Source organism: Somniosus microcephalus, unplaced genomic scaffold (genome assembly GCF_052327205.1).
Source record: "Somniosus microcephalus isolate GS21.2 unplaced genomic scaffold, FLI_Smic_1.0 unresolved_chr3, whole genome shotgun sequence".
Taxonomy (NCBI): Eukaryota; Metazoa; Chordata; class Chondrichthyes; order Squaliformes; family Somniosidae; genus Somniosus; species Somniosus microcephalus.
Window position 1 is genome coordinate 70,523,134 of NW_028225181.1, and position 16,387 is coordinate 70,539,520.

The 16,387-nt window shown below is 49.9% G+C and overlaps 1 protein-coding gene across 1 annotated transcript in view; it reads right to left on the minus strand.

Annotated features, from left to right (window-relative positions):
- Nucleotides 1–258: 258 nt before the first annotated feature.
- The window catches only part of LOC147091929 (uncharacterized), a 29,791-nt gene continuing 13,662 nt past the window's right edge, over nt 259–16,387 (minus strand). Inside the window, exons 3-4 of the mRNA XM_085976942.1 lie at nt 15,137–15,291; nt 259–1,925 (exon numbers count right to left, since the gene is read on the minus strand). Coding sequence (XP_085833068.1) covers nt 1,337–1,925; nt 15,137–15,138 — 591 coding nt within the window. The 5' untranslated portion in view covers nt 15,139–15,291 and the 3' untranslated portion in view covers nt 259–1,336. The remainder of the gene's footprint in view (nt 1,926–15,136; nt 15,292–16,387) is intronic.

Consider the following 16,387-nt stretch of genomic DNA (forward strand, 5'->3'; position numbering starts at 1 on the left):
TAGACTCATGTCCAAATTCCTGCCCGCTCCCCGTAACCCTTAATTCCCTTTACTTCTAGGAAACTGTCTATTTCTGTTTTAAATTTATGTAATGATGTAGCTTCTACAGCTTTTTGGGGCAGCATATTCCATGGACCTACCACCCCCTGAGTGAAGTAGTTCCTCCTCATCTCAGTTTTGAAAGAGCAGCCCCTTATTCTAAGACTATGCCCCCTAGTTCTAGTTTCACCCATCATCGGGAACACCCTCCCCGCATCCACCCGATCCAACCCCTTCACAATCTTATATGTTCCAATAAGATCGCCTCTCATTCTTCTGAACTCCAATGAGTAGAGTCCCAATCTACTCAACCTCTCCTCATATGTCCATCCCCTCATCCCTGGGATTAACCAAGTGAACCTTCTTTGTACTGACTCGAGAGCAAGTATGTCTTTTCTTAAGTATGGACCTTGGGAGCGGCTTTGGTACTTAGCACATTCTGTTCTGGCTGTGTTCCAACAGTCTTGCATCAGCTATTTCAATACTTGAACTTTTAACCCATGTCAACTCGTCCATCATGTTTACGAAATTGACACAAAACTATACAGGATATTTTATATTTCCACATTCCCAGGCAGCTGAAGGCCCAGCCGCCAATGGTGGAGCGATGTAAATCGGGCAAGGGGCCAGAATCGGAGGAGCACAGATATGGCGGAGGGGTGTAGAGCTGGAGGAGATTACAGAGATAGGGATGGGTGAGGAGGCCATGGAGGGATTTGGAAACCAGGATGAGAATTATTAACCGGGAGCCAATGTAGGTCAGTGACTCCCACACCACTTACTGGATCTGTCTCCGTTCACGTTCCCAGGGGATCATTGTACCTGAAAAATGTGGGGACTCTCGCTCATCCAGCAGGAGTTCCCCGCCCTTTCTGGTGGGTGAATGGAAGGTCCCATTGTGTCTTCTACACAGGTCAGTAAATACTGCCAGCCAGGATTAGTCAGGACTTGTGGGTCCTATCTGACCCCAAATTGTGTCAAAGGTTAATTTGCGATTGTCGTTGAAAGTTAATTATGTTAATGCAAAATAATTTCAGCTGAGATTCCCTGAATTAAGAGGATCAAGGACAGCAGTTCTTAAAGGGCCGCTGCAGCCCCCCCACCGCCCCCGACAGTCATAAGTCAGCTCTCGTCTTACAGACACCAAGGACTCGACACACTGTATGTTGGAAACAAAGCTTATTTACTTGACATATATGCAAAATATTAAGCTCCAGCCCAGCTCGAGTGGGCCATTCACATCAGTATCAACAAACCCCAACTGCCAGAGTGAAGATCGCTCAGTCCTGGATGTGATTTAACAGCAGCAGAATCGAATCACTCCCATCAAGTGTGGACTCGCTGGTGTGTCAGCAGGCGGGAGGAGCGAGTGAATCCCTTCCCACACACGGTGCAGGTGAACGGCCTCTCCCCCAGTGTGGACTCGCTGGTGCGTCAGCAGGCTGGAGGACCGAGAGAATCCCTTCCCACACACGGTGCAGGTGAACTGCCTCTCCCCGGTGTGGACTCGCTGGTGTGTCAGCAGGCTGGAGGAGCGAGTGAATCCCTTCCCGCACAACATGCAGGTGAACGGCTTCTCCCCGGTGTGACTGCGCCAGTGAATCTCCAGCCTCGAGGGGTTACTGAACCCCTTCCCGCACTCACCACATTTACACGGTCTCTCCCTGGCATGGCTGCGCTTGTGCCTCTGCAGATTGGACGATCGGCTGAATCTGAGTCCACACGTGGAATACGTGTGCAGTTTGCCTGCGCTGTGATCGCTGCTTTCTCCTTCCATGTGCAAAGGCCGATGATATTCAGGTCCTGATGAATCGAGCGACTCTGTCTGATCTTGACGTGATGTTTGGTCTGAGCTTCCTGTCTGTAAATGCTCCATTTCTAAAACCCTGTAAAAGGAGTTTAGAAAGGGGTAAGAGGGAGAATGTTGTAGGATAGAATCATAGAATGGTTATAGCATGGAAGGCAGCCATTTGGCCCATCGAGCCCATGCCGACTCTCAGCTAGTCCCACTTCCCCACCCTTTCCCTGTAGCCCTGCAATTCTTTTTATCCAACTCCCTTTTGAAAGCCATGATTGAATCTGCCTCCACCACCCTTTCAGGCATTGCATTCCAGATCCTAACCACTCGCTGCGTAAAAATGTTGCCTTTGTTTCTTTTGTCAATCACCTTAAATCTGTGTCCTCTGGTTCTCGACCCTTCTGTCAATGGGAACAGTTTCTCTCTATTCTGTCCAGACCCCTCATGATTTTGAACACCTCTATCAAATCTCCTCTCAATCGTCTCTGCTCCAAGGAGAACAACCCCAGCTTCTCCAGTCTATCCACGTAACTCATTCCTGGAATCATTCTCGTAAATCTTTACTGCACCTTCTCTAAGGCCTTCACAACCTTCCTAAAGTTTGGTGCCCAGAATTGGACACAGCACTCTAGTTGGGGCTGAACCAGTGTTTTATACAGGTTCATCATAATTTCCACACTTTTGTACTTTATACCTCTATTTATGAAGCCCAGGATCCCATAAGCCTTTTTAATCGCTTTCTCAACCTGCCCTGCCACCTTCAATGATTTGTGCACATATACCCCCAGGTCTCTCTGTTCATGTACCCTCTTTAGGATTGTACCATTTAGTTTATATGTCCTCTCCTCATTCTTTCTACCAGAATGTATCACTTCGCACTTTTCTGCGTTAAATTTCGTCTGCCACGTGTCCACCCATTTCAGCAGCCTGTCTATGTCTTCCTGAAGTCTATCACTATCTTCCTCACTGGTCACTATACTTCCAAGTTTTGTATCATCTGCAAATTTTGAAATTGTGTCCTGTACACCCACATCCAAGTCATTAATATATATCAAGAAAAGCAGTGATCCTAGTACCGACCCCTGGGGAACACCACTGTATACGTTCCTCCAGTCCGATAAACAACTGTTAACCACTACTCTCTGTTTTACATACATACGTACGAATTAGAAGCAGGAGTCGGCCACTCGGCCCCTCGAGCCTGCTCCGCCATTCAATAAGATCATGGCTGACCTGATTACTCCACATTCCTGCCTACCCTCGATAACCTTTCACCCATTTGCTTATCAAGAATCTATCTACCTCTGCCTTAAAAATATTCAAAGACTCTGCTTCCACCGCCCTCTGAGGAAGAGAGTTCCAAAGACTCACGACCCTCTGAGAAAAATTTCTACTCATCTCTGTCTTAAATGGGCGACCCCTTATTTTTAAAGTGACCCCTAGTTCTAGATTCTCCCACAAAAGGAAACATCCTCTCCACATCCACCCTGTCCCGACCCCTCAGGATCTTATATGTTTCAATCAAGTCACCTCTTACTCTTCTAAACTCCAGCAGATACAAGCCCAGCCTGTCCAACCTTTCCTCATAAGACGACCCGCCCATTCCAGGTATTAGTCTAGTGAACCTTCTCTGAACTGCTTCCAACGCATTTACATCCTTCCTTAAATAAGGAGACCAATACTGTGCACAGTACTCCAGATGTGGTCTCACCAATGCCCCGTATAACTGAAGCATAACCTCCCTACTTTTGTATTCAATTTCTCTCGCAATAAATGATAACATTCTATTAGCTTTCCTAATTACTTGCTGTACCTGCACACTAACTTTTTGCGATTCATGCACTAGGACCCCCAGATCCCTCTGCATCCTCTCACCATTTAGATATTATGCTTCTTTTTTATTCTTCCTGCCAAAATGGACAATTTCACATTTTCCCACATTATACTCCATTTGCCAGATCGTTGCCCTCTCACTTAACCTATCTATATCCCTTTGTACCTAGGGGCACCTTCACTATGAGGTCATTATGTCTCCTTATGTCCTCTACACAATTTACTTTCCTACCTATCTTTGTGTCATCAGCAAATTTAGCAACCATACCTTCGGTCCATTCATCCAAGGCATTTATATAAATTGTAAAAAGTTGAGGCCCCAGCACTGATGCCTGTGGCACACCACACATTGCATCTTGCCAACCAGAAAATGACCCATTTATGCCTACCCTCTGTTTTCTGTTAGCTAGCCAATCTTCTATTCATTCATGCCAATATGTTACCCCCTACACCATGAGCTTTTATTTTCTGCAATATCCTTTGATGTGGCACCTTATCAAATGCCTTCTGGAAATCTAAGTACAGTATGTCCACTGGTTCCCCTTTATCCACAGCACATGCTACTTCCTCAAAGGACTCCAATAAATTGGTTAAACATGCTTTCCCTTTCACAAAACCATGTTGACTCTGCCTGATTACCTTGAACTTTTCCAAGTGCCCTGCTGTAACATCTTTAATAATAGCTTCTAACATCTTCCCTATGACAGATGTTAAGCTAACTGGCCTGTAGATCCTGCTTTCTGTCTCTCTCCCTTTTTGAATAAAGGAGTTACAGTCACTACTTTCCAATCTAATGGAAGATTCCCTGAAGCTCGGGAATTTTGGAAAATTAAAACCAATGCATCAACTATCTCACTAGCCACTTCTTTTAAGACCCGAGGATGAAGTCCATCAGGCCCCGGGGACTTGTCAGCCCGCAGCTCCAACAATTTGCTCAGTAGCATTTCCCTGGTGAATGTAATTTTCTTGTGTTCCCCCTCCCTTCCATTTCCTGGTTTACAGCTATTTCTGGGATGTTACTTCAATCCTCTATAGTGAAGACTGATGCAAAATACCTGTTCAATTCAACTGCCATCTCCTTATTTTCCATTATTAATTCCCCAGGCTCACTTTCTATAGGACCAACGCTCACTTTGTTAACTCTTTTAAAAATATCTATAGAAACTCTTAATATATGTTTTTATATTTCTAGCTAGCTTTCTCTCCTTGGGGTTTTGCTTTCTCGTTGGAATGTATCTATTCTGTGTATTCTGAAATATCTCTTAAATGTCTGCCACTGTATCTCTATTGACCTCTCCCTTAACCTAATTTGCCAGTTCACTTTAACTAGCTCTGCTTTCATGCCCTCATAATTGCCCTTATTTAAGTTTAAAATACTAGTCTTGGACCCACTCTTCTCTCCCTCAAACTGAAGGTAAAATTCAATCATATTATGATCGCTGCTACCTAGGGGCTCCTTCACTATGAGGTCATTAATTAATCCTATCTCACTGCACAATACCAGGTCTAGTATAGCCTGCTCTCTGGTTGGCTCCAGAACGTGCTGTTCAAAGAAACTATCCCGAAAACATTCTATGAACTCCACATCTAGGCTACATTTGCCCATCTGATTTTTCCAGTCTATATAGAAACATAGAAGATAGGAGCAGGAGTAGGCCATTTGGCCCCTTCAGCCTGCTCCGCCATTCAACGCGATCATGGCTGATCATCAAAATTCAGTACCCGGTCCCTGCTTTCTCCCCATACCCCTTGATCCCTTTAGCCTTAAGAAATATATCCAACTCCTTCTTGAATATATTTAATGAATTGGCCTCTACTGCCTTCTGTGGTAGAGAATTCCACAGGTTCACCACTCTCTGGGTGAAGGAATTCCTCCTCATCTCAGTCCTAAATGGCTTACCCCTCATCCTTAGACTGTGACCCCTGGTTCTGGACTCCCTGACCATCGGGAACATCCAGTACATCCAGTCCTGTCAGAATTTTATAAGTTTCAATGAGATCCCCTCTCATTCTTCCAAACTCCAGCGAGTATAAGCCCAATCGACCCAATCTCTCCTCATACGTCATTCCTGCCATCCCAGGTATCAGCCTGGTGAATCTTCGCTGAACTGCTTCCACGGCAAGAACATCCTTCCTCAGATAAGGCGACCAAAACTGCACACAATGCTCACGATGTGGTCTCACCAAGGCCCTGTACAACTGCAGCAAGACATCCTTGTTCCTGTACTCAAACCCTCTCGCTATGAAGGCCAACATATCATTTGCCTTCTTAACTGCCTGCTGCCCCTGCATGCTTACCTTCAGCAAGGACACCCAGGACTCTTTGCACTTCCCCTTCTCACAATCTATTGCCATTCAGATAATCTGCCTTCCTATTTTTGCCACCAAAGTGGATAACCTCACATTTATCCACGTTATATTACATCTGCCATGCTTCTGCCCAATCACCCAACCTTTCCAAATCATCCTGGAGTTTCTCGGCATCCTCCTCACAGCACACACGCCCACCCAGCTTTGTGTCATCTGCAAACTTGGAGATATTGCATCTAGTTCCCTCATCTAGATCATTTATACATATATTGTGAATAGCTGGGGTCCAAGGACCGATCCCTGCAGTACCCCACTAGTCACTGCCTGCCACTCGGAAAAAGACCCGTTTATTCCAACTCTTTGCTTTCTGTCTGCCAACCAGTTCTCTGTCCAAGTCAATACCTTGCCCCCAATCCCATGTGCCTTAACTTTACACGCTAATCTCTTATGCGGGACCTTATCGAAAGCCTTCTGAAAGTCCAAGTACACCACATCCACTCGTTCTCCCTTATCTATTTTACCGGATATATCCTCAAAAAATTCCAGTAGATTAGTCAAGCACGATTTACCTTTTGTAAATCCATGTTGACTTTGTAGATTAAAATTCCCCATGATTATTGCCATACCTTTCTGACAAGCTCCCATTATTTCTTCCTTTATACTCCATCCTACCGTGTGGTTACTGTGAGGGGGCCTGTACACCACTCTCACAAGTGACTTCTTGCCTTTATCATTTCCCATTTTAGCACGTAGTTGCAGCAAGCAATTAGGAAAGCTAATGGTACGTTAGTCTTTATTACAAGAGGATTGGAGTATAAGAGTGAAGACGTCTTACTGCAATTATACAGGGCCTTGGTGAGACCACACCTGGAGTATTGGTACAGTTTTGGTCTCCTTACCTAAGGAAGGATATACTTGCCTTAGAGGGAGTGCAACAAAGGTTCACCAGACTGATTCCTGGGATGGGGGGATTGTCCTATGAGGAGAGATTGAGGAGACTGGGCCTATATTCCCAGGAATTTTGAAGAATGAGAGGTGATGTCATTGAAACATGTAAAATTCTTACAGGGCTTGACAGGGTAGATGCTGGGAGACTGTTTCCCCTGACTGGGGGGTCTAGAACCAGGGGTCACAGTCTCAGAATAAGGGGTCGGCCATTTAGGACTGAGATGAGGAGACATTTCTTCACTCAGAGGGTGGTGAATCTTTGGAATTCTCTGCCCCAGAGGGCTGTGGAGGCTCAGTCATTGAGTATAATCAAGGCTGAGACAGACAGATTTTTGGACTCATGGGGAATCAAGGGATATGGGGATCGGGCGGGAAGGTGGAGATGAGGTAGAAGATCAGCCATGATCTTATTGAATGGCGGAGCAGGCTCGAAGGGCCGAATGGCCTGCTCCTGCTCCTATTTCTTATGTTCTTAAGAAAGCTGTTTGCTATAGCCTGCTGCGCAACGACAAATTCACAGAGGATTTCAGTTACGTGGAGAGACTGGAGAAGCTGGGATTATTCTCCTTGGAGCAGAGAAGGTGCAGCGGAGATTTAATAGAGGTGTTCAAAACAGGAAGGGTTTTGATAGAGTAAATAGGAGCATGGGAACAGGAGGAGGCCATTCAGCCCCTCCAGCCTGTTCCGCCATTCAATGAGATCATGGCCGATCTGTGTCTTAACTCCACCCACCTGCCTTGGCTCCATATCCCTTTGCTCCGTTGTCTAGCAAAAATCTATCGCTCTGGGATTTAAAATGATTAATTGAGCTGGCATCGACTGCTTCCTGTGGGAGAGGGTTCCACACTTCTTCCACCCTTTGTGTGAAGAAGTGTTTCCCAACTTCTCTCCTGAATGGCCTGGCTCTGATTTTAAGGTGATGTCCCCTTGTCCTCGACTCCCCCACCGGCGGAAAAAGTTTCTCTCTATCTACTCTACCAATTCCTTTCAAAACCCTAAAATCCTCAATCACTCCTTAACCTTCTAGATTCCAGGGAATACAAGCCTAGTTTATGTAATCTCTCCCTCATAATCTAACCCTTGGAGCCTGGGTAACATTCTGGTGAATCTGTGCTGCACTCCTTCCAAGGCCAGTATATCCTTTCTGAGGTGCGGTGCCCAGAACTGTACACAGTGCTCCAGGGAGTTCTTGGGAGTTAATGTGCGTAGGTCCCTGAAGGTGGCGGGACATATTGAGAGAGTGGTTAACAAAGCATATGGGATCTTGGGCTTCATAAATAGGGGTATTGAGTACAGATGTAGAGAAGTTATGCTGAACCTTTATAAAGCGCTGGTTAGGCCACAACTGGAGTATTGCGTCCAGTTCTGGTCACCACACTTTAGGAAGGATGTGAAGGCCCTTGAGAGGGTGCAGAGGAGATTTACCAGAATGGTTCCGGGGATTGGGGATCTTAGCTACAAGGACAGGTTGGAGAAGCTGGATTTGTTTTTATTAGAGCAAAGGAGGTTGAGGGGTGATTTGATCGAGGTGTACAAGATTATGATGGGTTTGGATAGGCTAGACGGGGAAAGGCTGTGCCCAGTAGTTGATGGTACAAGGACTAGGGGATGCAGATTTAAGGTTTTGGGCAAGAGATACAGGGGGGGGTGTGAGGAAAACTTTTTTATGCAGCGAGTGGTGATGACCTGGAACTCGCTGCTGACGGAAGTGTTGGAAGCGGAGACACTCAGGCCTAGAAATTCAGTTGCTTGCGCCAGCCGGTAGCGCCTTAGGAGGAGGAGATGTTGGGCGCTAGGCGGCTAGCGGCCGGGCGCAGCGCGATCTGCGCCTCTCCCCAACTTCACTCACGATTTAGCAGCGGCGCAAAGTCTTTGCGCGCGCTCAGCTGCGCGCGCAGATCCTGACGTCATTTCCTCGTGCAACGCCCTTTGTGCGCCCCAAACCGGAAATTCAGTCGTGACGCCCTATTGTGCGCCTGGCGCCCCTAGCGACTGGTAGAGGGGAACGGTTCTCAGTCGATGCGGGGCACGGGGGGCGCAAATTAAAGGGCACACCTCCTGCAGTAGAAAAGGCTGCCATTTGGCAGCACACCTTTTTGAGAGACGAATCTTTGCAGAGAAACCAAGGTAGAGAGCTTTCTGCTTTGGCTCAACACTCGGACAGGTACTTGTGGCTTCAGGCCACAGCTTTCCACTTGTCTTTGCCTTCAGTGACATATCATTGTTTGCTAACATATAATGGGGGCTGCAATGGTTACAAACGCTGGCCTTCTCCATTGCATCCAAAGGGTTCACAGACGCCGTGAGAGAGTGGCAGCCCTGGCTAGACGGAGAGGGGCAACAGGCGTCGGGAACGGAGGCCTTACCCACCCAGGGTATACCGCCAGCAGTTCTCCTACCTGAACATGTCTGACGAGCAGTGTGTTTGGAGGCTGCAATTCCGAAGGGCGGTGGTCACTGAGATCTGCCACCTGCTTGGCGGTGATCTGCAGCCACATCTGAGGAGCAGGACGTCTCTGTTGGTGGCAGTGAAGGTGACGGTGGCTCTCAACTTCTATGCCACCGGCTCCTTCCAATCCGCTACTGGGGACATTTCCAACATCTCCCAGTTCGCCGTGCATTGCTGCATCCGCCAGGTGACCAATGCCCTTTTCAAAAGGAGACGTCAGTTCATCTCCTTCTCCATGGCCCTTGTCAAACAGCAATAGCGTGCAATGGGCTTTGCAGCATTCGCGGGCTTCCCCATGGTGCAGGGCGCCATTGACTGCACGCATGTGGCTTTGTGGGCACCTCTGGAGAATGCCGAGGATTACTGCAACCGGAAGGGCTACCATTCGCTCAACGTTCAGCTGGTGTGTGACCACAGGCAGCTCATCCTAGCTGTCAATGCCCGCTTTCCAGGCAGCAGCCACGATGCCTTCATCCTGCGCCAGACGTCTGTGGCAGACATGTTCCAGGCCCAGCCTCACCCACGAGGATGGCTTCTCGGGGACAAAGGCTATCCTTTGTGTGCCTGGCTGATGACCCCGCTCCGTGCGCCCAGCACCCCTGCTGAAGAGGGATACAACGAAAGCCATCAAGCGACCAGGAACATCATCGAACAAACAATCGGCGTCCTGAAGCAATGGTTCCGCTGTCTGGATCGTTCCGGTGGAGCCCTGCAATATTCGCCGGAGCGAGTCTCCCATTTTGTGGTCGTTTGCTGCATGCTGCACAACCTGGCTATCCGCAGGACTCAGCCACTGCCACCAGAGATTGGAGGACCACCTGAGGAGGAGGAGGAGGAGGAGGACCAGCACAGGAGGGAGGCAGAAAGTGCAAGGGCCGCCCGTCGCTGGCTTATTGAACGTCGGTTCTAGGCCCCCTCTCATGGAATGGCTTGTGCCAATGTCACCAGATGAATGTAGCCGCTCCACAAGCCCTCAGCCGAGCAGGGCAACCAGGACTTGCAAAAAAAACCATGCACAGTGCGATTTAAGAACATTAATTTATTGCAAACCTCTGCCCTTCCCACATTGCAACCTCATGTTGAGAAGCCCCCTCCAAAAACACAAAACTAACAGTCTCGGCCTTACAAAACAAAGAAAGACACCAGTCTCGGCCTTACAAAAACAAAGAAAGACACCAGTCTCAGCCTTACAAAAACACAACTACACCAGTCTCGGCCTTTCAACAAACACAAAGCATTTGTGCAGACCTTCTACTTTTTGCCCTGCGAGGGCGATGCCTTTCGCATCCGTGACTGGCCCCTGCCCGCCCTGCAGCTCCTCCTCAATGGGACCCCAGTGGCTGCAGCAAGGCTGGGGGAAGGCTGCTGAGGGTCAGATGATGAGATGGCAGATGCCCTTGGGGGTCGGCCTGCACCAGCTCTGGCCCTGGAAGGTCCGGCTGCTGACTGCTCCAACTCTGCTTGGGTGGCAGCAGTCTGTCCAGCGGCTCGTGGCAGCTGCAATGGCGGAGTGGCAGTGTTGGCTGCAGGAATGGTGCCAACCTGACAGATCATAGGTGCTCCCTGGTCGCCTGATACATTGGCACTCACACGGGCCAGCACTGCAGCATGCGCAGCAAACAGCTGAAGAACAGACTGCTGGGCTGCTGCTGCGCGGCGAGTGCCCTGGCGATGCCTGGCTGATCCAGCGAGGGTGGCAGCAGTTAGTGCCCGTGTGGCCCTGGTCTGTGTCCGCATGACAACAGCCAGTGAATGAACGGCACGACTGAGCACTTGGCTCGAAGCCGCCTGTGCTGCCGCGAAGTCCTGCAGACTCCTGGCCTGTGCTGCACTGAATTGTTGCAGACTCCTGGCCTGTGCTGCTCCGAATTCCTGCACACTCCTTGACAGAGACTCAATGGAGTCAGGCATCGTTGCCACTGCAGCCATGAGCTCAGTGTGCCTGCGCTCAGCCTGGACGGCCATTTCCTCCAGGAGCCGCACCTCCTCTGCGCTCACCGTCGCAGGACTGGAGGCCGCACTCACCCTCTGGGGAGAAGTCCGCCGAGCTTCCCCACCCCTCCCGCGTTGCTGCAGGCCGCTGGGCCCCGGAGCTTCACTCTCCTCCGACCCATCCCCCCGGCTCCCCTCCAGGGAAGACGTGTCCCCTTCATCGCCATGGGCTGGCGTGGCTGAGGGTGGCACTGATGGGCCGGCTTCCTCTTCCTCCTCCTCGATTTCGGAAGCGCTGACAGTGGCAGCTTGAGGGCCCGCCTCCTCACCTGGCGATTCACCATCTGAAAGCAGGGAGGCACAAGAGTAGCTTTAGAGTGAGGACAGGGCGGCAGCGAGGGAGGCATGAGTGCTGCCATGCACTGCATTGGTCGGACAGTGGCAAAGGATGCTGATCTGAGGCGCAAGTGGAAAGAGAGAGGTCAAAAAGGTGATGCCCTTACCATTGGTGCCCAGAACAGGGTCGGCATCTCCACTGGCGACGGGGCCAATCAGCCGGCCTGCCATAATGCGCTCCACACGCTGGTCGAGGTCGGAGAGCTCTTTGACGTCAGGACGGCCTCCCCCGGTCTCACGTAGCTTCCTCCGGTTGTGCGCCACCTTGGCCTGCAAGAGAAAGGACGGCCTCTAAGTACAGTGTGAAGCCCTGATCTTGTCTGCAATGCCTCCCATGGTCGAATAGCTTGTACAGTGTGAAGCCCTGATCTTGTCTGCAATGCCGCCCATGGTCGAATAGCTTGTACAGTGTGAAGCCCTGATCTTGTCTGCACTGCCTCCCATGGTGGACTGGCCCTGACAGTGTGAAGCCCTGATCTTGTCTGCAATGCCTCCCATGGTCGAATAGCTTGTACAGTGTGAAGCCCTGATCTTGTCTGCACTGCCTCCCATGGTGGACTGGCCCTGACAGTGTGAAGCCCTGATGTTGTCTGCAATGCCTCCCATGGCCGAATAGCTTGTACAGTGTGTAAAGTGCTGAATGTGCAAGTGATTTTCATGACAGTCCCATAGCTGCTGGATGAGGGCTGGCCATTAGGGCTTTCAGGTGACCTTTGCCCATAAACTGAGGTGCACATGCAGGGATGAGGAGGACACTGGAAAGGGTACTCACCCTGACAACCCGAGTGAGGTCGTTGAACTTTTTCCGGCATTGCACAGGAGTCCTGGCAACCACGCTGTTGGAAGACACCCTGTTTGAGACCTCCCTCCAGGCTTTCCGGTAGGCGCTGGGCAGCGGCCTCCTGCCACCTTCTGGGAACAGAACATGGCGCCTGCGCTCCACTCCGCCAACCAGCACCCTCAGGTCACCGTCGCTGAAGCGCTGCGCTCTCTCCCTGGCCTTCTCCATAGCCCTGGGCGTTGTGCAGATGAAGCAGAAGTGGTCAGGCCTAGGTTGAGGGCTGCAGTGTGCAGGGCGTGGCAGGCAAACAAATCCACTCTCCCCCTTTAAGAGCTGACCGGCGCCAGAGTGTCTGCCGTCAATCAACAACTCGCTGCACCTGCGCTGCGCCTGGCCTCGGGGGTATCGCTCAGCACCGCCAGCTTAGCGCCTAAAGATAGTCGTGCATCGCCTGTTTTAGCGCAGCAGCAACCTCTTGGGGCGATGCGACTGAATATCGGCGAAGGTGGCGCGACCTTGCGCCGGGCGCAAACTTTAGCGGCCGCCCGACTTTAGCGCCCCGAACGTGGCTATACTGAATTTCTAGGCCATAATGTTTTCAAGGGGAGACTGGATAGGCACTTGAGGGAAATAAACTTGCAGGGCTACGGGGATAGAGCGGGGGAATGGGACTGACTGGATTGTTCTACAGAGAGCCGGCACGGACTCAATGGGCCGAATGGCCTCCTTCTGTGCCGTTATGACTTTATCACTCTCTGGGGTCTAACCAGGGCTTTGTATAGCTGTAGCTTATAAGGAGAAACTGTTTCCAGTGGCAGGAGGGTCGGTAACCAGAGGACACAGATATAAGGTCATTGACAAAAGAACCAGAGGCGAGGTGAGGAGAATTTTATTGACGCAGCGAGTTGTTGTGATTTGGAATGCGCTGCCTGAAAGGGCGGTGGAAGCAGAGTCAATAATAACGTTCAATGGGGAATCGGATAAACACTTGAAGGGGAATAATTTGCAGGGCTATGGGGAAAGAGCAGGGGGAGTGGGACTAAATGGAGAGCTCCTTCAAAGAGCCGGCAAAGGCACGATGGGCTGAATGGCCTCCTTCTGTGCTGTATGATTCTAGGAGCCACTCCTGGAGTGGAGTGGTGCCCGCAGGGATAGCTTGGCAGGAAATTGGGAGGAGGTGGTTCACACGCAGACAGCACCTGATTTCGAGATGCTGTCCTTTTAAAATTGGCCCTCCACAGGCAAGGAGGGACTCAGTCCCTTTAATGAATATCACTTTGAAAAGAAGAGTCCCTGTCCCTTTAAGAGCCCTTCGCCCACCACTCCCATCTTTTTCTTAAAGTCTTTGAAAGTAATAATAAAAGTTCATGCAGAAAAAATGTGTCTGACTGTATTTTTGTGAGTATCTGTGTCTGTGTGTGTGTCTGACTGTATGTGTGTGTGTCTGTGTAGAATAGCATCATAGAATGATACGGTATGGAATCTCCTCTTAATCTTCTCTGCTCCAAGGAAAACAACCCCAGCTTCTCCCGTCTCTCCACAGAACTGAAGTCCCTGAACCTTGATCAAATTCTCGTAAATTTCTTCTGCACCCTCTCTAAGGCCTTGACATCCTTCCTAAAGTGCGGTGCCCAGCGGAAGCCTAGCCAGTGTTTTATAAAGGCTTAGCATAACCTGCTTGCTTTTGTACTCTATTCCTCTATTAATAAAGTCAAGGATCCTGTTTGCTTTTTAACAGCCTTCTCAACTTGTCCTGCCACCTTCTAAGATTTGTGTACATACCCCCCGAGGCCTCTCTGTTCCTGCACCCTCTTTAAAACTGGACCATTTAGTTTATATTGCCTCTCCTCATTCTTCCTACCAAAGTGAATCACTTCACACTTCTCTACATTAAATTTAATCTGCCACGTTTCTGCCCATTTCACCAGTCTGGCTACATCCTCCTGAAGTCTCTTACTATCCTCATTGTTTGCTACATTTCCAAGTTTTGTGTCATTTGTAAATTTTGAAATTTTGCCCTGGATCCCCAAGTCCAGGTCATTAATATATATCAAAAAAAGCAGTGGTCTGAATCAATGTTCACGTTAAATTGCGCGGCCACGCAGTGGTCTGGAGGTCCCGCGCAGCCGGCTCACCGCCTTATAAATGGAATAAACGCGCATGTGTGGAAATTTGAATGGGCCGTGCAGCCCGTTAAAGGGGCCACGCACCTCCAAAAAAAAGAGGGACCATTGGTCCTAATACCGATCCCTGGGGAACATCACTGTTTACCTCCCTCCAGTCTGAAAAGAAACCGTTCACCACTACTCTCTGCTTTCTGTCCCTTGGCAGAACATTGGGAGAGGGCGAGTGCGAACAGCACCTGATTTCTCGCCAAGCACTCACGGGAGCAGGGGATTTGCCCTACTTTAAATGTCAGTCTCTTACATATACATTATATAGAAAGGGAGACGTTGTCCCTTTAAAATCAGTCATCCACAGGGACACAGTCCCTTTAATGAAAATCACAAAGAAAAAGAGAGTGCATGTCCCTTTAAGAGAACCCCCACCACTCCCATATTTCTCTTAAAGTGCTTGAAATTAATAATTCAAAATGCAGAAAATTAATATTTAAAAAATTAATTCAGGGAGAAAAAATATTTTTACTCACATTTGCTCCACAGGGTTTCTTGTTTCTGTTCCATCAATTTAAAAACGAACTGCTTTTTTTATGATCAGCCATGATCACATTGAATGGCGGAGCAGGCTTGAAGGGCCGAATGGCCTACTCCTGCTCCTATCTTCTATGTTTAAAACAAGTATCTTCTGTAAAATAAAATTAGTTTGAACTGTAAAATGTGAAAGGAACATTAAAAATAAACTTTCCCAGGATCACAGATTCTGACCAGGCCCCTTTACAAAATGGCGGCGGGCCGATCCCAGGTCCCGCCTTCTCCTTCGCCGCGATTGGTTGGAGGACCAAAGCCCCTCGGTTGGTCCTCCAGGCTCCGCCTCCCCTCGCTCATTGGTGGAGAGCTCAGTGTCAGTCAGTGCACGCCGGCGACGTCGCGACGTTGCAGGGTGGGCGGTTGGAGCAGGCGGGAAATTAAATTAATTTTAATTAAATCTCCCGTCAGCTTCCTCTGACCCACTCAGCCGGCGCAAGTCCCGCCTCTCGGGCTCCCCGATTGGTTGGAGGACCCGCCGCCAGCTCGCTTCTCCAGCCCCTCCCTGCTCGCTCCCTATTGGTCGGAAGCTCCCGTCAATCAGGCCCTGGGCCCGGGTCCTGTCTTCTGTGTTTCTATGTACTTTCAGTGATGACTTTTATAAACTGGTTTTACAGGAAATTAGAAGAGGAAGGGAGAGATCTGAATACACTCGGTCCCTTTGTGACTCTAAAGTTGCAGCTGACCCTGCGCATGCGCCCCATGGCCCCGCCCTCTCCTGCTCCACAGGCGCCCGGCCCGCACCGCGCATGCTCAGCACACACCCTGGGCCCCTTCAATCATCCTCCCCCTCTGAACAGGCCCCGCCTCCTCCCCCTACTCCGCATGCGCTGCCGGGCCCCGCACCGGAAGTTGAGCCGCTACCGCGCCTGTGCAGTGCCTCAGATTCTGGGGAAGGCCCGGGCAACCGCGAGTGTCCGGATCACCGGCGGAAAGTGAGTTTAATGAGGGTTTTTTATATATAGCGGAGAGAAGCGCGAGCGGGGAGATAAATAAACAGAAAATACAAACCGCACCGTCCCAGCGCCCTCCCGGCACCGAGCGCAGCGGATTGAGCAGCCGCAGCCCCTTGTCTTCTGCAGGGAGCCGGACTGGGGCACGTCATCAACTCCACGGCGGGAACTGACGGGAGTGCCGACCAATAGCGAGAGAGTGGGCGGAGCTTGGAGGACTGAGGTGGCAGCAGGTCCTCCAAC